At 41.5% G+C, this 23,324-nt stretch overlaps 1 protein-coding gene across 1 annotated transcript in view; it reads left to right on the top strand.

Annotated features, from left to right (window-relative positions):
- Positions 1 to 23,324, top strand: part of LOC142955395 (ERC protein 2-like) — a 136,617-nt gene that overhangs the window by 19,971 nt on the left and 93,322 nt on the right. Inside the window, 1 exon segment of the mRNA XM_076096901.1 lies at positions 9,461 to 9,628. Within this exon segment, the coding sequence (XP_075953016.1) occupies positions 9,461 to 9,628 (168 nt within the window).

Raw genomic sequence — 23,324 nt, 5'->3', positions numbered from 1 at the left:
CTATTTCACATAAAATTCCTAAAGAGCCCCAGATTTACCTTCAGTTTTACTCATGACTACTAGGGCATCATACCCCTCCCAATATACGTACATGTCTGTGTTTGTGTGTGTGCCAGGCAGGTTTTATTATGAATGACAGTGATTGGTACCGTAGTCCACTCCCCCAGAGACATACTGGTGTCTCCTGTCTCCCAGACCTGAGGAGCAGCTTCATCTCACAGACACTTGTCTCTAAAAGCAATTCACATCAGGATGGGACTAAGAAGGGACCAGTCAGCGAACAGAGCAGGCACTGTGAGCGAGGGGATGAGAAAATGGAAGTGTATTTATTTGTCAGTCAAAGTTAAGGACAGCTTCTAAATTGGCATTATTAAATACGGCTCCTGATAACTGGAAAATGTGGAAAATAATGTGTGTGTGTGTGTGTGTGTGTAAGCATTGTCAGTTGGCTGCCCACATCTGTGGAAACATAACCCTTTAATACAGTACGTGTATGTGTCACTCTTGCCCCGATGACAACAATGCAGGACCGTAATTGTACTCCAGCAGATCAGGTGACCTATCGGAGACCTTCCTTCATATTTAACTAGCTAGCGACAAAGCAGCAGGCCATAACCTCAGTGGTAAAGGGGCTTGCAGGTGCTTTAACTAAGAAAATAAACATTGTACTGAAAGAGGCCAAATCAAACTGTTAAGACCTGTAGGCCTGTTTATTAAGTGACACTTGCATCACATCCAGTTCGATTTATTTACATGGAATAGACTCTAATCTGTTTTGAGATTCCAGGTCAAAGCCTTGTATGGGGTTCGAGCTAAAAATACAATAAGTAATGACAAAACAATGACATAAATTATTGAAACAAATGTAAAACATTCTTCAAGAAGGCACCTAATTTACACATGACGTTTCGTTACTTTCAAGTCTTCTTCCATTAAGAGTAAAACAGACGATAAAGCAGGGTATGCTCTAGGTTGTGGCCACCTTGTTACTGACAGGTCGTTTCCACGGCGTTGTCCGGTTTGGGAGTTGTCAGTGTTTTCGTCCTAGAGCTTTAACCTTTTCACAGTGTGTTTTCAGTTCATGAAAGTTAATTGTAACATTTTGGTTGCCTAAAAATGTTTGCTTTTACTTAGCTCCACTTTCTCATGATGGCAAATACCAAAATGTCGAACTCGAGGCTTCAAAACCACTGCTCACAAACCAATGGGTGACGTCATGGTGACTTCTTATATATAGTCTATGGTTATGACAGGACTATGATCTAACCCAGGAGTTTTTAAAGTCTGAGACTGTGGGCCTCTCCTTAAACAAAGCTTGGAAAACGCCTAAATACATACGAAAGGTCTGTCCTACGGCATTTATTGGTTAATGAATCTGGGAAAGTGGGAAAAACTTTACATTCCCTCAAATATACTGTATCTCTTTAACCAAATCACACACATTTAGGCTATTCTAGCAATATTCTAACATAATTTATGTGAATAGGTGTTTGGGGGTGTGCTGTAGGGTAAATTGCCCATAATGTCAGTTCTCAAGTCATTGCATAACAGTAACTAAAGTATGGACTAAGACGCTGTATGCATGACCGTATTAGACACAAAGTTTATTCGCTACTCTATTCTCATCTATATGGCAGTATACATGGAATAACATGAGAGGGATATTGGCTGTTAAAAAAAGAAAAGTAGGCCCTGTGTGTTGTGGCTCACTGGTTAACAGGTATTGCAGACATTCTTGTGAAAAGACATACATATTCATTGCTGTGTCTGCTGTCTTCTTAAGTGGTAACTCTAAATCCGTGAGAGACATAATCTGGGTTATTATCTTCATTTTTAATGCAACAAATCATGTTGTATTTAATGTCTTTGGCAGATATTAGTCAAGATTTTAATTTTCTGAAGGTTGATATGCTTTGATTTATGTGTTCGGCACTTAAGGCGACCATCTTGTTGGTGGCCACTTACCAACACACAGGAAACCCAGAGCTGAAGTCAAAGTCAGTCACATAAATAACACAGTAACATAACGTTTGATATTTTATTCCTCACTGAATGCCAGCAGAGGTGTTAGTAGCAGCACGCCTATCGTTTAATTTTTGCGATGTGGCAACATGTCTTTTTTTGAGAGCAGTCTGTGGTATTTCAGTTTAACTTTCTGAGATGTGACCCCACATATCTCGTGTCCTCTCTCCTCACCAGTGTCACCAGTGTGTCCTGCCAGAAGACTCAACTAAGTTTTTATTTTGAGGTGTAATGACTTAAAGAAGGTATACATGACTCAAAAATGACTTGCTAACATCTACCATAACGACAGTGATGAATAGGGAAAACAAGAGGAAAAGAAAAAAAGAAAGAATCTGGAGCGGGAGAGGGAAAGAATCAAGGATAGATGGAGGGACAGGAGGAAGTTAGAAGGGAGAGAATAGAGTTGCTTGATGGATGTATAAGGCTGTGGGCTTTTTTCAGTGAGTGATGCGACGGTACGGTGCGCTGCGGTCCCTGCTGGACTGTTTTTGTTGATCTTTCCTGGTTCTCTTTGCTGATTAATGGTTTGTATAGGTAGTGAGGCGGAGGAAAGATGTGGTCTCAACCTGGTTACAGTCTGCCCTGTGCTCCCCTCCCGCTGTGTTCTCACTCTCTGTCTTTCTTTCTGCCTCATTCACTTTTGCTCCCTCTGTCCATATTTTCTCTTCCTTTATACTATCTCCCTACATTTGTCCTCTCTCCCCTCATTTTCTCGCCTACTTCTCCTTCTCCTTCTCTATCCCATCTTTTGGTACCACCGCAAGAAGGAGTGTATGTACAAATTAAACTTGGGTGAGAACTTGATGAACACATGAAGACTGTGGGGTGGTTAGCATAAGCAAATGGAAAACAGTTTCTTTTTTGGCTGACCACTAATTATTAACTTCACATTTAAACCCTGTGCTTCTTGTGAGAAGTCCTTTGCAGACCAGTTATAGTATATGACCTCATCTGAACTCGACTGACCATGGTCACCACTTTCAGACCCAACAGCATGCTCCTGGGTTCCTGGGGTGTTGCGGTTTGGGATACAGTGTGAGTAGTAAAGCGTTGGGGCCCCCAGTAAAAACATGCCACCGTCCAAAATAAAGCCCCCGCAAGTTCTTCATAGGCCATGTGGAAAAGCCATAAAATGGAGTTATAGGGGTCAGAATGGAGATGAGATATTTAATGGTTTACACAGGGAACGAGGTAAACATGTGCACAACGGAAGGAGCTGACGAACACAAGTGTGTGCACACTGCTACTTATGCATATGCACATTATAAGTTGCACATTCGTGTTGTCGTGCATACTGCAGTTTAAATTATGCGTTAAGTAAAAGAGCATCTAAGATACATTTCCTTTGTGTGATGGTTTATCCCACAGCAAGGTCTTTGGAAAGTTCGTTTGTGCTCTCTCTCTATTTTTGCACATTTCGAAACTAAACACAAAAAAACCTGCATAAACACACAGAGAAATTAGGGCTTCACTTGGTCTGCTGTCAGTCAGCGGATTATTAACCAGTAAGGAGTGAGGTGCTGATAGAGATAGTAAGAGACAATACTCTCCTTTCTTTTATTCTGACCTCCTCTCTCCTCAGGGTCACCCTGCTTAGCTCAGACCACTTAACCTCTAATTTCATACACACACACACACACACAGACACGTTTTTTTGGGCTCTAATCCAATACATCTAATTTTAAATTAATCAATGACTGTTAGTTTAAAGTCCTGTTTTCAGCTTTAAAAGTATTTTGGAGATGTCATGGAGATGGTTCACTTATCATGTGACCAAAAAACCTCAGGGTTACACTATATGGGTTGCATTTGAATTAATTAAAATGAACATGTTGGTTTTCATTCGTTCGTTTTAGTCGTTCAAAGACAGACCAGCAGAATGACAAGAAACCGTTCTTCTTGTTGATCAAGCGGAAATGAAGCTGATTTCAGACACCTACTGTACACTGCAGACCCACGATTGTTCTGCACATGTTTGCCAGAGTGACTGTTCAGTGTGGTTTGACAGGAAATGTATTCCCTGGAAACAGGATGTAGGTACTGGCGTGCGGGACTGGAAATGATCAGGAAAAATAATCAAAGAAGGAGCAAGTGTTAATGAGGGGGAACGCCTGCAGCGCCTCTTCCTCTATATGTGCATGTGTGTGTTGTGTCCATCTCTGCTGGAGGAGGTAATGATGATGGATGGATGGAGGGAGAAAGAGGGAACGAGGCAGATGTGTGCAGTGAGGGTTAGCGTGATGGTACTCGGGGCGAGTCCCCTACATTTTCTGTGTCATTTATCCAACCTCTGGTACAATACCAAAGGCATGACATGATTGTCTTTCATGCTTTGGCAGAAAACTCATTAATTCTGTTGACAAAGATCCTTTTGTTAGCGGATCCTGGGAGTTCTGTCTGTGTTCGTGTCTGCTCCCTTGTCTTTTTTCTTTTCTTTTTTTTTTACATCTGCTCTTTCCCATGTTCCCTCTGTAGCCTGTGGGCAGACAGCTGTGTTGCCGTGGTTTGATCCACAGATGTCTGAGTGTACAATGAGACTGTGCCGCAAACTCCACCTCGCAGCCCCTGCTGTGAGGCATTTACATCCGCTTATTATCCCTAGCCGACCCTGAGGTGATCAGACAGGTGACTATACGATTCCTGATCAGAGCTCTGACTGTTGCCTTAACCCTGGCTTTGATGACACACCTCAATGATGACATCCAGCCTAAGACTCAGGACAGGGAACGTCCTTCATTTCCGTAGAGATCAGCCCCGGTGTCGTCATGTCTGGCGCGGCCAGCTCAGGTGGAGAGAATATCCTCAGTGCGTGCATGTGCTTGTAAATACAGTGTGTGTGTGTGTGTGTGTGACAGTTTGTGTATGTGTGTAAATGAGAGAACCCAGAATCAATGCAGAGTCTTGGAGAAGCTCGGCCCTTATTCAGAGTCGCTCTGTGAAGTGCCTTGTTCTTCCGTTTGACATTGCAACATCTCCTTGCACCTGTGCACACACACATGCGTACATACATGCCAACATGCATTAATATGCTCAAATGAAAAAAAATCCCACTTGGTTTCTCTTTGATGCATATATTTAAGTAAAAATAGATATTTGAGTGATTATAGCGAATATGGGAGACTCTCTGGTGGTCCAGCATCATCTTGAAATGAGATAGCCCTCTTTCTTTTAGTGATACAATCCAGACTTGGCCACATTAATGCCTATACAAGCATGAATTAGTTAAACATTATTTCATAAATTTAGATGATTAATTTCACAGCATGGGTCTTCAAATAAATTATGTCTAATGGCTGCCTGGTGCTGTATTTATACAGGCTGGCTGGACATCATACAGCCAGCGAACTGAATATCCCACACAGCTGTGTCTATTGCACCGCAGCAGCCCGAGCAGACCTGAGTTCAGACATCTATACACTCCACCAGACCCATGCTTGGGATTTAACAACTTTTATGGTGGTGTTGTCAGCTGATGTGACACTCATACTTATTCTTTGAACAGAAACACAAAGAATGAGTGAAATTCATGGTGTGTGTGTGTGTGTGTGTGTGTGTGTGTGTTAATGTGTCCATGTGTGAAGGTCAGAGATATTTAAAGAGCCAGAGCGAGAGATAAGAGATCATATTTGAAATTCTTTTCTGGTCAAACTATGACTCTACTCGTGCCCAAGTGGGTGAGTGAGAGTGCAACTGTCAGTGTGTGAGTATGCAAGTATCGGTGCATCCCCAGGCCTTTGCTGTGGTCGTTTTTAGTTCTGCCGTTTTGGCTGTGGTCTACTCATATAATCCCTGTGTTGTCTATTGCGGCCCAGAGCCGACGCTGGACCTGATACCTTTGCAGATTTGCCTGCCAGAAAAACTTTTATGATGAAATGTGAGGCAGGAAAAGGGGAGGTGAGGACAAACAGAGAAGCTGTTTTCTTTAAGCCTCTGTTTTACTTTGCTAACCAGTGTCCAGAATCCACATTTGGCTGTCATTGCAGGCACCAGAGAGGAAGTCAAGGAGAATAAGTGCGTTTATGCATGTGTGTGCATTGCTGTATCTTTAATTGCTGGTGCATGCATGTGTACATGTAGAAAACCGTTGAATATATGCACTATAGAGTGGTCATTCGTTTAAACACATTCCACACATTACAAATAATTAATAGTTATGCAACCACAGAATCTTGAAAACATATCAAGGTCATTTTTTAAAGGATATAGTGCTGAGTGAAAGGCTGGAACGCTTAAGTGGGGTTTTGGGGGGACGATGGGGGGATATAGATGTGTTTTTAATTCATCTATTCTGAGGAACGCCTCAATGCAATCTCCAATGTTCATTTTGGATTTGAACTGGGCAGCATTTGGCTCCTCTACTTATTTTTCCTCACCTCTCACTTTCTTACTCTTTCTCTCATACACTAAACAAACAAAAAATCTGTAATAACAAAACAGGATGTGGTCCCCAGTGTCCAATTGCATAAGCAGAATCAGTACCCCAGTTGTCTTTGAGAGCGTATAGGACTTCTGCTTTGCGTATTATCACTCTCATATGGAAACACACAAAAATGCACAAAGCTACAAAGTCATAGTTGGGATATGTGGGCCTGTCCCAAAGACAACCTGGCTTTGAGGACTTGAGGGATTTCTCACACCAACACATCACTTTGTCTCACCACAGGCCATGCACCTTTAAACGGCAATAGGAAAACTCCTGGAGAGTGTAGAGCATGGCTGGGAGGATGGAGTGTTGAAAGAGAGGTAATGGTGGCGGGTTGAAAGTGAGAGGTTTTGTTGGACGGTGACATTGAGAAGAACAGGACTAGAGGGAAAGGAAAATTGGAGAGGAAATTGAAGGAGAAATGAGAGGTTAATCACCTTGACTTGTTAGCTGTCTATCATCTCAGCATGTGTGCCAGCTGATAAAGCCATACAGTATTTCCTGTTACAGACCTGCTGATGGAGTCGCAATTTGAGCCGGTGGAAGAGCAGCATGTCAGTGGTGTTAATGTGCTCTGAATAATTTCCATCATATCTCTCCACCATATTTCACTCAATTCATTTAAATATGCGTTATTGGCATGAGTGTAACGACGGAAATATTGCCAAAGGGTCAAGTAATAATGAGATTAAAAAGAAAAAGGTACAATTCATAAAATAAAGAAAATAGCAGAAAACAGTGAACACTTGCTCTGTGTGTGTGTGTTGGTGAAAGGCTTTGGCAGAGTGTGGTGATTGAGTGAGTTTGGTGTGTGTTTTATGTATCCCTCCCCTTGCTCTCACCCTAACTCCTCTCCATCCTTTCATCCCTCCCTCCTCATCTGTCCATCTCTCCCTCCTTGTTTTTCATGAACTGTGCCTGGCAGCAGTGAGTGCTTTAAGAGGGTATTAGCAGGGTGTCTGTACAGCACTATCACAGCTTAGTGGGCCAGTGCAGGTGAGACAGCAGGGATTTCCTGTTAGGCCTCTCTGCTACATTCTTGCTAAATTGCTCCTTGCCAGGTGGGGTTGGAGGAGAGGGGGGTCTCTCCTTCTCCCTTATTCTGTCTCACACACACAGTGGCAAACACTAATGCACACTCACGCATGCGGCAACACATTGGTGCAGCACAGGATGATTTGCGTGTGCTAACATACTGTACGCACAAAAGGATTAGTGGTTCCACTAGTGTGTGTGTGTGGTTCCTGTGTGTGTGCGTGTGCCAGTGTGGAGTGGGGAGGACAGAGCAGGCCTCAGTATTAGTCTCTGGTTGTCTGCCAGAGGAGCAATATGAGATAAATACTTCACCATCTTACACCTGGGGGTCCCGGCCTGCTTCTAATGCTACTGCTTGAGAGGAGCCCTCTGTGTGTCTGCGGCCTGCAAGGTGCACTCTCATTTTACACACATTCATACGGGCAGGTAGAAACTAACGCAGGCCCAACACCATACCTCTCGATTGTGTTCTCAGTACATGTGTTAATTTCCATTTCTTTAGTTTTTACTGCCACAGTCAACAGTTTGTTGTGTGTTGTTGTTAAAGTACCAATATTGCAATGTAAACATACTACATTCGATTCATAAACTATTTCTAAGTAAAAGTAAACATATGTCTATAACTGCCTCATTGTATTGATCACATGGTTGTTCTCATATAACGCTTTGAAAAACAGGGAAAAACCCTTTTTCTCAAAATGTTGAACTTCATTTGTAGGAAATATTTAAATATCGGAGCTGTGTGGAGAACTTTTTACTACTTTTCATGCTGTTAGTGATGCTTTATTTACGGTATATGCATTATATTTGATATGCTCACTGTAGGTTTTTAAACTCAATATGCAAAGTAACTATAACCGTCAAATAAGTAACTTAATTTTCTCTGAAGTGTAGTGGAGTGCAAATATGAAGTAGCATAAAGTCGAATACTCGAGTTGTACTTTTGGACAGTACTTTAGTAAGTTTATATGTTACTTCCCACCATTGCTCCCTTCTTCCTTAAGTGACCTGTGAAATAGTTGAAAGATGAGCTGGAGAGTACAACAGAGCCTGTGCTTTAAGTGTTTTCACACGTCCCCTCTGTCTCCAAGTGAGGCTTGTTAAAACGACTGTTAACAAGACCTCCCTCACTTCTTTTCTTCATCCACAGAATGCGTGTGTGTCTCATGAATTCATATAAAAAACCTGCACACCTTAAAATGAAGTTCAAATGGGTTCGCTCATGGCAAAAAGTGCTGGAAATGTAATCAGGTGTTGAAGAGCAACAGAGGAGCTAGTTAATGACAGCCAGCTGAGAGTGTGTGTGTGTGTGTGTGTGTGTGTGTGTGTGAATGTTTGTGTGTGTGGGTCACTGTAGGCGGTGCAGCAGAACACTGAGAGATGTCCAATAATAAGTTCTGGACTGAGCTCAGATATCACTCATCTCATTGCACGTGGCCAGATACGGAGGATTTTAATGTGTGAGTGTGAAGTGTGGGAGCAGTCTGATCTATGGCAGCGCTGGCCCAATCACACAGCACTCCCAATAACAGATGATGGGACAGGCTCCTTCTCTCTGCATCACTTCACAGTGGTTCATGTTGTGGACAGTAGGTCCATAACGACCTTTTACTACTTCCAAATGTCAACAAGTAAATGTGTTGAGAAATGTCAGTTCCAGAAGAAAAAAAAAAGTTGTATTTCTTTGTATTTTTGTAAATGTTTCTGTTTCAGTCAATCTGATCTGTTTCCTGTCTATTACATACTACGTTCAACCGAGATGCTTTCCTATCCATCTGCCTGTCTGGCTAAACTGTGTGAATATTGGTTTATATTACACACTCTGACTCTTATTTTCTCTCTGGTTGTCTGTTAGTATCACTATATAGTTTGTGTTGTACAGCAGCTCCCTTGCCAAATCTCTATTGTTTTGTCTGTTCATGTTTCTGTCTGACTTTTTATCTGCTTATCTGAACTTCTTATCTTGGTCTTTTCTAGGTTGATGCTCTGCGAGTGCGTCTGGAGGAGAAGGAGCAGTTCCTGACCAAGAAGACCAAGCAGCTGCAGGACCTGACCGATGAGAAGAGCACTCTGACTGGAGAGATCAGAGACATGAAGGACATGCTGGATGTCAAGGAGAGGAAGGTTAATGTCCTGCAGAAGAAGGTAAGTGAGTCCAGGGGTTGCATGTCGTGACACAACCACAAATGTTTTATGCTGCTTTCACAATTCTGATTATAGTTGGGATTAGGGCTAGTTATAAAAATACTCTTTCAATGACTTTAATTGATTCCTTTTGCGCTCTACATTTGCCAGGAAAAACTATTGCGCATTGAATTAAATCACTTTTATGGGGTAACAAAGAAGTGCAGATATGCTGTCCCCACATCTGTCACCACATCAGTTAACCTTTCCTGGTTAACCAGCCATATTGGAAATCAATTTTCTGTTCTGGCCACATGACCATGTCTCTGGCACTGTTAATAGACAGTGAGAGTGTTTGTTAAATGAATCACTGAATGTGTGCTTAGTAAGATCTGCTACTCACAGTTGATCACTATTCATTTTGGTTAACAAAGATGCCATCACACATAAACGTGGCCTATACCCAGACAGCACACACATCCCTCTATATATGCATACATATATACACACCTCCTCACACACACACACACATATGGCATGTCACAGAGGCCTTAATGACTTTTATAAGGTAAGCTATTTAGACGGAGCCTGTGGCCACCTGTGGTGCGCATGTTGGCAATTCCTCTTTAGACCAATTACAGACACATAAAGGTCCCCTCTCAACTTCCTTGTTTCCTGTCATGTCCTCAATTAGAACTCGCTTACTCTCCTTCCAACCTCCCTCTTGCTGAGTTTAAAGAAAAAGGGCTCCAAAGGTCACATGCTGTGCCATGAATCAGTGTGTATGCATGTGGATGTGTGTGCATGAATATGTTCAAATGCATTCTAACGTCTGTGTGACCTCGGGGTGTTTCTGTGTGAGAAGCTTAAAGATGACCTTTATGTGCTCCCTGCGCTTTATTAGAGTCATTTAATAAGCTTGTTTGTATAGCAGATAAATTGGGCCTCTCTGTTTTTCGACATTTCATTCATATGTGATTTGAACTGTGTTCAAATTTCTTTTTTCTTTTCTTTTTTGGAGGCATTTTGTGGGACGTTTAAAATTGTACTCACTAATTGTGATATTTGAATACATAGCTGTGTGCAGTTGCACTATTTTACTCCAAGCCTTTGTTGCCAGTTTCATCCCTACAGGCTCAGTTAGATTAGGAAGGATGATGACAAAGCAGATATTTGGTTTATGCTGCCTGACATGATGGCTGCATGGTTTCTCCGTCTTTTTGCAGAAAGCCTCCCTCTTCCTCTGCATCCATGTGTTTTTCTCCTCCTTTTCTCTCTAGTACACCTTCCTCTCCTCACACATACTCCCAATCTAAAAAGCCTTTTTTTCCTCATTCATCATGCCTAGGGATGCTCATTTAGATTTTTCTTTCTGAATGATAGCCAACCCTCAATAACCGATCATTAACTGTCAACCGATAAGATCAGTGCCTTGCATGCAGAGGCGCTATGTTTGAAGTGCCCAACAAGCTGCACAGCTGCAACGAAAACCAGATGAGTAAACAGGTTGTGCAAAACAGGCAACCGAGTCCCCAGTTCACATAGAGCTGAGAACGTAGCAGTGCAGTGTGTGTCCAGTTTGCCTGTGAATTAATGCTTCAACTCCTCAAGACACAAGCAAAGTTTCCATATCTTGATTAAAATGAAAGGGGTTAGCCCTGAGGTCAGCAACAACTCTCTGGATCAGGCTCACTTAAGGTGGGCTGACCTTTAAGGTGGACCAGCTATTCTCCTTTTAGCTTTTTTAAAGAAAGTGTTTAACAGATAGCATTAAACAGTCACAACTCTTATTGCCGTTTAACAGAGAAACATTTAATCAATAATATCCCTAGTCATGCCACATTTTTGATGTAATGATGGTCACCAACAATATTTAGACTTTTAATAAATGTTCAAAAACATAAAACAGAATATGGGAATATGGAAGAACCAGGCCAAGTATTTTACTCTGTGAAGTGACAGGTGTTTCATTCCATTAGCCACACTGTATACACGAACCACAATCTGATTGGTTTTGCAAACTTCCTATTTCCCAACTTTCCCCGGGGGCTATAACTTACAGTGCTGTGTCACATGGGAAAAGCAGGAGTGGAGCTAGGAGTCAAATCTAGTTTCCTTTCTGGGCTTCATACTCTCTAAGTTACTGCTGGCATATCATAAAATACACGGACAAGCTCTGTGTGTTTGAAGTCTTCGCAGGCAGCATGAAGTCCTCCCCAAAGACAAATCTAAATGCCAAGGATGTATGTCCAAACTAAAGGGGGACTGCATGTTCTTTAGCAAAGACAATGATCCTGCATCCAGCAAATCAAATGTGTTCACAAGTACCGCAATGGTACTTGTGAAGTCTCATTGGAAAGATTTCTGGGTCTGGTTCTTTGTGTATCTTTGATATTTACTTTTCTTGGTGCAGCTGCAGTCGCCCTGTTCATCCTTGCAGGGCCAAACGGATATAAAGCAGGAAGATGAATTGCTTGACATGTTGACAGTACTGGTTGAAATGGCCTTTGTGATCGGTATCATTTGCTGTTTCAAAAGCCTTTCTCCTTTTAAATGCTTCCTTAAGTTCTTCATTGAAGGTTTCTCTTTCTTTTTCTATGTTCTCCTTCTCCAACTGGGAAGCATCTCTCATCTTCTGGATGCCTGTCTTTTCTTTAATGTAGGCCTCTCTCGCCATGTCCATCTCTTTCTTTTCTATCTTGAAGGACTCCCTGTCATCAGCCATTGAATCATTTTCAGCATCAAATGCCCTCCTTTTCATACGTTGGACCCTGAATTCTTTGTTGAAGGTTTCTCTTTCTTTTTCTATGTTCTCCTTCTCCAGCTGGAAACAATCTCTCATCCTCTGGATGTCTGACTTGTCCTGAATGTAGGCCTCTTTCTCTTTCTTTTCAATCTTGAAGACCTTCCTTTCCTCACAGATAGCAGTTTTCTCTGCCGTAAAGGCCTTCCTTCTCTTATGTTTTGCCTTTAGGTCTTTCTTGAAAGTTTTTCTTTTATTTAGCATGTTCTCTTTCTCCAACTGTAATAATTGCAAGTGCAATGTGTATTTTGGTCCTCAATGTCTTAGTGTGTTCAATCCTCAGTGATCTGTGAAATGACTGCTCAACAGTTCTAAACTCTAAATTCTATGCATCACATTACAAGCAGTCATTTTCTCTCAACATAACAGACTTCACACAAGTCAGAGCTCAATTTCAATTGAAATCAACTTAAACAATATATATATATAAATATATCATAATTTATAATAGATCATCAACAGCAAACATCAAGATTTGTTTTCTAAATGAACTCATGATCGTGTTTGCTTAAGGGTGATATATTATTGCAGTTTGCTTCCCTTTCCACACTCTGCACTACTTCACTAGTCAGCTATATTATATTAGCTTCAGCTGTTTGTCAGTTTCAGCTTTGCTTTGTCAGCTTAATGCTAACATGAGCATGATAACATATTAATGTAAGGAGTTGTGGAGGATTACAGCATCCTGCACCCAGAGATAGCGGAGAGATACAGATAAAGAATGACTCAAAACTTCGAGGTGATGACTATTTAAAAACCATAGAGTCAGGGGGTCCCGGTAGCCAAATGGTTAAGGTGCATACGACATTACTGCAATGTCTAAGGCTCGATTTCAGCTGCGGACCTTTGTTTCATTTTATACTCTTATCTGAATACTATCAGCTTTCCAGTAAAGGCAAAATGCCAAGAAATACCTTAACAAGTAGTTATACAACAGCAAGGCACTGAAGTGTTGTTCACCTCCTTGTGATCTTCAGTCACAAAATTTGGATTGTGAATTGCAGGAACAAATCCATTTGTCAACATACTGTCAACAGTTTTTATAGAGATTCTTTCTTTAACAGTAGTTGCAATAAAAACTGTTGAGTCTGTGAATTACCCAGAGTATGCACGGCATTGTTTCTGGAGGAAGATGTTGCTGTAGATTCTTAAAATGTCTTTTCTGAATTTCGTGAGCACCACAAATGAAATGTATCTCATCCATTCATTTCTGTGGTATTTGGGTGGCACCAGATAACCTGGCCAAATAATACAGATATATGTCTGTATTGCTATAGATATTTGGGTGAACTATCCCTGTAACATGTTTTGACTAATCATTCATTGGTAGTATTCTTTCTGTGTTGGGGGCCAGTTTTCAAGAACACAATAATTAACAAATCAATATACAAGTATACAAGGGGAAAGACAGGAATGTGGAGTTCAAGCTTAATTTGTTTCCTTCCTGGTTTCAGACTATATAAGTCATTGGATCCCAATTGTAAAAAATGTCATGACTGACCCTGTGTGTTTGAAGTCTTCCCAGGATAAAGCTGTCCCTGTATCTAAATATCACGGGTACATCTTTTACTCTATATTATAAAACATTCCAGAAACAGAAAAGCAGTTGAGGATCATCATATGAGTGTTCATATGTTTTGAGCAGAGAAACGTATGAAAGTTAATTGAATACGAACATAGATTTTGTTTCTTACATGACACAATGGGATGAGGTTTAGCCTCGATTAGATCATTCAAAAATTCCATTGAGTGGCTGTCCTCCAACTCATAAAATTATCAGCTCTGAATGAGTCAACTAAACACAGTTCGTAGGGCCCCCCCCTGATGAAAAGAGTCAATATCTAAACCAGACACACACGCACACAAAACGTGTCATCCTCCTGGACAGCTTTGAGGGTTAAGATGTTGCGTCTGTGTTTTTACAAGCTCTCTATCTTCACTATAAACGGGTCAGAATTCTCCTCCACACAGACTGTTCGTGTTGATGACAAGCTGATGACAGATCAACTGGTGTGACATAATGTGTTTTCACTTTCGTGTGTGTGAATGTGTGTGTATGTGTGCATGCAAACTTGCTCTCTTTCCGGTCATAAGGAATTGACATTTGGAAAGCTAAGAGCAACAACAGTCTGTTGGATTTTTATGTGGGTGTAATACAAAATGGAAATACCTTTCTACCGTGGTCCTGTGTTGTCTTGGATGTTTTTAGTCATTCAGTTTTCAGTATAATGTTTTCTTTTCACTGTACTGACTTTTTATTTATTTTACTTTTAAGTAGGGATTAGTAGCTTGCTTTCTTCTAGCTTTAGTCACCTTTAACAAGTTTAGAGGTTTCTACCAAGTATTTTAAGTGTCAACTGAAGACTTTATGTACATACAAATTAGAGTACTTCAGTGAAACCACACTTATATTTGTTAGACTTCTCTGACTTTGAAGTTGAACCCTCATTTCTGTTTTAATTTGTGTTTATAAAAAAATAAATAAAAATCGACCAATGTATTATGGTGCTGGGGGACACCACTCAAACGCAACCAATACAGTTTGTACACTCTGTCAGTCATTTTCAAAGAGATGGTAACAGATGCAGCAGAGACAGATTTCCTAGTGTGCTCTGGCTATTTTTGTTTTACACAACATGCAAATTATCTGTACCTTTCCTAAAATACAAATAATCTCTTTCTTAAGATTAATTACATAACTATAATGTTTTAAGAAGAAATTAGTTAACATTTTGCTATGATGTTGTTGATTCTTGTTAATTTCAGTCAGCAGTCCTTGTGTGTTAAATATGTCGGTGGAATGAGGGTTAAAGGTCGGCTGATTTTGAAGTGTGGAACTACTGAATGGTAAAGTGCCCTTCTTTAGCCCCTCGCCAATCAATTCTTTAATATAGCCAGTGACACTTTACATACTGGAGAAATGACTCCCAGGCTGGGGGGCAGATGAGTCACAGATTGACCAGACTTTTGAGATTATTGTAGTGCACCACTGCAGAGACTATCTTAATTTGCAACATATATCACTCACTGGTGCCCGATTTTCTCTCGGGAGAGTATGAGGATTTTAATCCTTTCCTAGAGGCCTCTCCATGGACAGTCACCCTGACTTATATCATGGTACCATGATGTCATTGCTGTAGTTTGAGCCCTACATTGATCCTAATAGTTAGAGGCTGAATTTAACAAAAAAATAATGAGGTCTTTAAATGAAAAACGAAAAATGCATATGCTAGGTTTGTGCCGGCATTTTCCGTCTTACGTATCACAATCAGAACAGTGGGAGCTCTGTTCGAGCCCTTGGTCTACGAGACCATGACCAATGCATAATGATGCATTTATTTATTTATTTTCTTCATTTTCGGTCGCTTTTTGTTTTTTCTTCTTTCGCTGCGGGGGTAGGGGTGTGGGAGGTACACACGCAGAGCCGGTTGTGGTGTGGTTTTGGCATACATGTGTTATTCATGTTCAAACATTGCGGTCGTCTCAATCCATATTCATGCTTTTAAAAAGGCTGGCTGTGTGCATGGAAGTATACTATCCCCTATCATGTTCTCTCCCTATAGCAACCACAGACAGGGAGATTTGATTACGTCTGCTTGGGCCACATCGGGCATATGTGTGCATGTTTGTGTGTGTGTGGGTGTCTATACAGAAGGATGCCCTGTACACAAGGGTCTCTGTTCGTTATAATAGAGTCTAGCAGGTATCCCCTAGACTTTCTCAGGGGAACCCAGCTCTGTTTCAGAGCACCCTCTGCCAGACTCTTTCAGCACTTGCTCCAGCCTGGTGTCATCAGCACGGCGAGGCCTTTGATTGTGAAGAAAAGTAGAGAGAGAGTGATACAGAGATAAATAGAGATGTTCCCTGGCCTTCAACATTTCCTGTTTCCTCCCTCCCCCACTTTCATCTCTCTCTGTGGAGCACTTGCTCTTCTGTCCGTCCATTTTTCATAATTTTGTGAGCATGCATACCGTCTAATGACCGTTTTCTGTTAACGTCCTAATAATTTGAGAAGACTACCCATGCAGACTTATTGACGCTATTGACTTATTGACGCTGTTTTCCCAATAAACCTCTCTTTTCGCTCCTTCTTCCCACATGTTTTACACTCTTCCCCAAAACAACACTGGCACTTTTGAGTTTGATGCATATGGATATTGAGGGGAAGTGCTGCATATTGATAGAAAGTAAAATATTTACTACGCATTGGCACAGTGTTTATTATGTCTATGTGTGTTTAATAAACAAAGCATTGCTTTCTACATTTTGTGCAGATGTGTATGCCAGACGATGATCTCTTTCTCCAATGAATCTACTTTCTAAAACAGTTATATATTATTATTAAGTACCGTACAAAGGTCGGAGTAACAAAAACGGTTACAAGTTTGCATCGAATGCTCGGTCAGATTCTTAGTCTTGTTTATTTAATCTTTGGTCAGATATTTCCGGATATGAATCAGGAAACCGCTCATTTTAGACATTTTTAGTGCAATCCAAGTTGTACTGCTACTTTGGTTTAGACAACACTATCTGCAAAAATGCATTGGGAAGTGTGGCCCATTTTGATAAATGAAACATGGGTTTTTGTATAAAATACTGGTTTATATTCCTCAAACTGAAGTATTGAACAAAGTATGAGTTACTGAAACTCAAGTACAAGTACATCGTATTGGCTCTTGTTTTGAAAGATTCCAAAAGACAGCCAGCCCTAACAAATGATATTACTACTAATAATGTTATAAAGTAGAGGTGCATAGCTTGAATATAAAGACTATAATGTTTATTGCATGAAGCTGTCACCTGACTTTGCAGAATCGAAACAGTGAATGCCATACCTAACCTAAATACACTGTAGGGCAGACTGTCAGTATTCCAGTTGAGTGATTGTGTGTGTGTGTAACAGCTGTATTTCTCAGAGATCCTATAACTCTCTACTGTATGTGTGCGTTTCTGTGTGTGAGCGTGTGTGTGATCTTGATAGATCTTGTGATGGGGCCACCAATGCCTTTCATCCTAATGGATTCCATCTGACCAATCACAGCGCAGAGAAATGGTTACAGATAAGCCCGTTGGAGCTGGGGAGGTTCCGGTAAACAGCCCGTGATAGGCCCCCCTGTATCCCCCTTCTGCTCCTATCAGCAATCAGCCGGGGTTAATGGTGAGAGCTTGAGGCTAGCTGATTGGAGCCAGGCTACACATCAGTCAAGACAAACTCAGTGTCAGGCCATATGTCAGGCTCCAGCTATTCAAGTCCGTCTTCTTCGTGACCACAACATGTGCACTGCAGTTGAAGAAATCATGACGACTCTCCCACTTGATGAAGAACCTAAACCTGACTGTATCCTGATGATGACACAAGTCATCGCTCAGGCTGACCTGTTTCCACCTAACCTGTTGGCAGTCAAGTGTTAGTATATCATACTCTTAAGATCTGAGGCAGGCACTTCAGTTTCTGTCTGAAGTGGGTCACAGTTTCACCCTCTGTCTCTCAGTTGAACTGTGTGACTGCATGGTATATTTGACCTGTCTGACCAGATCACTGTAAAGTGTGCCGGGGTCAGAAGCTACAGGTTGACACACACACACACACACACACACACACGCACACATACACACAGCTGCTGTGGTCCCCGCCGGGTGGCCACATGTAATTTCTTTCTTTTTCGCTTTCTTCCTCTCTCTGTTTCTTTCTTTCTCTCTCTCTCTCTCTCTCTTTCTCTCGGTCTCTCACTCTCTTTCTATCGCCCTCTCTTTTAGATCAAAGACCTCCCATTCCCTCTCTCCAAAGAGGAGAAAAGGAAAAGAATTAATACTAATGGTGCTGGGAGCAAAGGAATGAAGCGTCAGGGTAATTACCCAGCAATCACTGCAGCATTCCGCAGCTGAGGGGGGCATAGATAGGGTCTTGATACTAAAGAGCATGGACGTGGATCAACTTGGCCGGCAGACACGCTCACACTCACGTACAGCTCAGCTTGCACAAGTGCAATCTGTCTTCATTGAACAGCTCTGGGGTCTGCAGAAGTCTCGTTTTGCTCTGTGGTCGACCAGGAGAAATCACAATGAAACAAAACTTGCTTCGTCTTTCTCACTGTTTCCCTATCATTCTCTGTGTGCGTATCTGCATCTGCATCTGTGTGTGTGTTGTGTGTGTAAGTGTACATATGTGCGCATTAATGTGTCTGTGCGTTGGTGTCTATTTGATATGTATGAATGCAGTGGAGGGTCTCTGCGTGAATTACTTTCTGGAGGAATGTGTGGGTAGAGGGGGAGGATGTCTGCTTGTCATATGTGTAAGTGCTATATACAGCCCCCATCGGCTGAACTTGCCTTACATTCATGATAATAATCATAGTCTGATTGTGTGTGTGTATGTGTGTATTCCTCAGAGAGCAGTACTATATGTTCAGAATAATCCACATGTTACAACGGACGTACAGAATTAGACAAGGGGATATGGTTTCCTGTTGGTGTATGTGAGTGCATATGCAAATGTCTTTAAACACATACACAAACGGTAGGCCTATTTATCAAGCTACTTAAGTGTTTATGTTTCACAAAGTTTCTATAGTCTTTTGTTTGAGTTTTTCAGACATCGGACTACATTTATTTTGATAAAAGGGGCAAATAAACAGGCTTTTTTTCAACCAGTTTTTGTACTCAGTCCTAAAAGAGGCGGTAATTGTTAAATGCAAATGATTTTTACTTTTTAGGAAGTGTTTTTAATGAGGCAGTTGTGTGAGTAAAATAATTAATAATTTGTGTTTATTCCTTCTGATCTCTTTTAGACTTATTCAATATTATTTACAACTTACATTAAGACTATCTCTGTGGGTGTTCTGCTTTACCTCATTCAGGCTGGTATCATCCAGCGTTCATAGCTACTTTGCTTTATTTGATGTTTCAGATGTTGTGCCAAAGTTATCGATTCATAACTAAGGTCACTTCCAATTTAGGAATGATTGGGATTCATCCTTGTATGCATGCTGACAAAATACAGGAAAGCTGCTAGTTTGTAAAAGTATACAAGTAAATTATAACACATTTATGAATATCAATAGATGAGGCTTATCATATATTCATCTCTGTACGCTCGTTTCTCTGTATTCATAAGGTGTGTGTCTGTTTACACGCCTGTGCGCCTGCATTCAAATGAGAGAGTCTGTGTATGTGTGTGTTGTTGATGGACACAGAGCACCTTTGTGTTTCTAAACAGGCGCATGTGGTTAGAAGCAGAGTGAATTTTGGGGCAATGGAGAGGAAGCTGCTGTGAGAGTCACAGGCAAAAGTTGTAATTCTAGTGATACCCTTAGAAAATGTTGTCTCTTTCGTTCGCTCCTAGTTCCACCTCAACAAAACCTTTTCCCCCCCACTTTGGCTGTAGGATAGGCGAGGACCTGCCTGTTTGGTTTGTCAAGACTATGTGCCTCTGCATGATTCTTTTTGGTTTGGATGCAGAAGAGATTTGGTCGAGAACAGCACAGCAAATATAGAGAGAAATGCAGGCACACTAGCACATATGCAGGTTAACAGTGGCACAATACTTGAATACATGTTTTAAATGCGCACAGCCCTCTTCTGCAGACAAGAGTTAGCCAAAAGAAACTGTTTTCATTCTTTCATCAGGGGGAAAGTCGTTCTTTTCTAGTTTTGAAGGAAAAATTGCTCCTTGACAGAAAGACATCTTGAGCTCTACTTTTGCCTGTTTTAGAAAAGTGTGTACGATTTCAGAACCTGAGCATGGTGCTTCTTGACCCTCCCTTCTCTTCCTCCCTCTCTCGGGCACAACTCGTCTTATGAAGTCATTTTGCTCCGTCGTTCTGGTTGATAACAGATGAGTAATGACTCCTCGAGCAAAGCAGCATGACATCAGGAAGGTCAATCGAGGGGAAAAGGGGAGAGGTGTCATTTTCTGCTTTAGGGATCTCTGTGTCACGTTGTCCCCTTTTGTACATTCCCAGTCAGTCGGCTCAATGGTCTATAGAGATCTGTTTGGGACTTCAGAGCTATGAGTAAATGCTGGCAGTTCTCTTCCAGTAGCTAAGTCCACTTATGTTTCTTGACAAGCTGCTATTCTCATTCAAGAACATTTATAATGGGGTAGTGTGTAGAAGGTTTGATTGTCTTCCTCAATCCTGGGACGAGAGAGGACAGTGTCTCCTCTGTTTTACCTTGCTCTCTAAAGACAACATTTTGAACTCTGGAGTTGTCACAAGTAGATAAATGGGCCTGCTGCAGAAATTTGCCACATGGGGGCGCCAGCTTACACAGTATCAGCGTTTCCTCAGTCTTCCAGTGTGGCCTGTGCTGCTCTTCTTCACAGGCAGAGAGGAGTTGGTGGTGGGACAGGGGTTAAATCAAGTGCACACCCTCCTTCCTCACTCTGCAAAGGTCACTATCTTCCCTGAACTACAAGACCAAACTGTGTTTCTCTTTGAAGAACCACATATGAGTGCTCAGGAGCAGTAGGAAGTCCTTTATTAATCTGGGAATCAACAAGCTCTGAAGGCAGGAGATGGGAACAGTATGCAGGTGCACATGTTTGAGTATACTGTAATTCACTCACACACATATAACCACACACAGTTTGACATGTACATGCTTTATTTGGATTGTATTATGTGATTGTGGAGTACTTGAAATAGCAGAATGACATTTCCAGTATGTAGTCTTTCTTAGTGTTTCTGTCTGACTGTGACCTAGATTTCTCTGGGGAAGTACATAATGTGTTACTCCATATTGTTCAGTTTGTGGTTATTGTCCCTCTGTGTATTTGTGTGTGGCTGTGTGTGTGTGTACATGCATGCACATGCGTACCATATCAGTGCCAGGATCTTTGGGTTTTACAACTGTCTCTGTCATATTTTCAGAGGCGATGACAAGCGCAGAGAAATGAGTTGCCATTCGGAAAGGGCGACCAATTATTGTTTGGTATTTTTATTGGTCCAAAAGAGTTTTAAAAATACAAACGATTGTATTTTTATGGTGGTCACGCTCCACGCTGGTCTCCTTTGTGTTCTGCTGAAATGATTCCTCTGGAGGCCACCGAGTTCTACTTCTTAGTTTGGATGGAAGACAGACGGGTCGACCGGGTTTGTGGTTCTGCTGCGGAAGAAGCTGCTTTTAGATCACGATTTTTGCCAGAAACACGAGGCCTGATACTGTTTCACTAACTTCTCTCCCATTCCATTAGAACTCAGCTTGTCCTAATCATGATCGTACTCTACAGACTGCAACAGGAATGCAACACCAAGGTTCCCAATGGATATCAAAGCCCATTAAACAGACTCAAAATGGTTTTGTTGATTCATCATCGTGTTAACTTTACATGAATGCTTGTGGGCTATTGTTTGATACTTCAAATTCCTCCTCTCACACAAATATTTGTCACTCATTTGAGAATGAATAAATGCCATATTTCATTATGTTTTGTTTCACTGATGACAATATCACAGCCCACTTCCAACCCACTAGTTTTACCAAGTAGTTTATATGACAATAACAATATGAGTGTAGCCAGCATCCCCAAGTTTATAATAGCTAATGCCTCCACAACAGATAGCCGTGGCCGGATGCATTATATTTTCGGGTTGTCCGTCCGTACCATTCTCTTGAACGCGTTATCTGAGGAATGCCTGGAGGGAATTTCTTCAAATTTGGCACAAATGTCCACTTGGACTCAAGGATGAACTGAATATAATTTGTTGGTCAAAGGTCATTGTGACCTGACTAAAAACATTTTTGGCCATAACTCGATTCATATGCTAATTGAGACAATTTCACACAAATGTGATGACATTTTGGAGAGACATGGACGTAAACTGCAACTTGACTGGTTGACAGAGGCATACAACCAAGAGACGACAATTCTAGTTTTTCTTTTTACATAATTGTGTCAATAATTAGTCGATTCATCAACTACTATTTTGCAAAAGTTCAGTAAAAGGTAACCACGCATTAACACATTTAAGGGGAACCTGGTCCCATCCTATCAGCTTGTTGATAAAGTTATCAGAGCCAAAACAGTATGGCTGTAAACAGTGAGGAGCCATGTGTGTGGGAGACGACTGAGACAGACGTCATGGTTTCTCAGGAGGATACACACTCACTGAGACAGACCGTCCACACCGCAGTGCCTGGCCCACAGAGTCATGATAGCGGCCTATCGTAGGTGGTCTGCTTCAGCGGGAGGTGTGTGTGGTTGGAGAGTGGGATGACATATGCGCAGTGGTTTAATGATAAAAGCCTGTGTGTATGTGTGTGTGTGTGTGTGAGAGAAAGAGATGCGGGAGTATAGTTTGAGGTAGCCACATACACTGAGAGATAAAATGAATGGCTGCTGCTCTCATCATAACAATCGAGCTACTGGCCCCCCTCTCTCACAGAAAGGCATACGGCTGCCCTGCGCCTCGCCTGTCAACGAAAGCCATTTCTCTTTGGAGAGTATGTTTTGACTTTGCAAATTCTGACAGAATTCCTTGCCGTCTTTCCCATAGCCATGACTCACGTGACTCCTCAGTACAACGTTTAACTTCTGTTAAACGTTTTTCTGCACAATTTCACAGAAGGCAGAGCGACGTGGCTAAATATTTCATCGAGTGGTTGTTATTTTGTGCGACCAGGCCAAAGCAAACTGAAGCCTGGCAAAGAATGTAATCATTTATCTAAGACCAGGGGCAACATGCTCAATTTGACCTAAAGTAGGGCTCTGTGGTGCCCATAGGGATAGGGAGCTAGGGTGTGCATGAGTGCAAATGTAAATGTTTCGCTGGGTATTTACTATTTTACTGTTTATTTTAACAAGGTATGTCGAAGCTACTGAGCTGCTGCAACTAGAGGCCAAAGCCATGTTTGGTTTGTTTGTACTTCATCTTGTGTTTAATGCGTGTGGAGCGTCAGTCTTGTTTAATCTGT

The sequence above is a fragment of the Anarhichas minor genome, unplaced genomic scaffold (genome assembly GCF_050575085.1).
Source record: "Anarhichas minor isolate MPS153535 unplaced genomic scaffold, ASM5057508v1 ptg000003l, whole genome shotgun sequence".
Taxonomy (NCBI): Eukaryota; Metazoa; Chordata; class Actinopteri; order Perciformes; family Anarhichadidae; genus Anarhichas; species Anarhichas minor.
The sequence above is the reverse complement of the archived record's forward strand: the minus strand, read 5'-3'. Positions and strand labels throughout refer to the sequence as shown.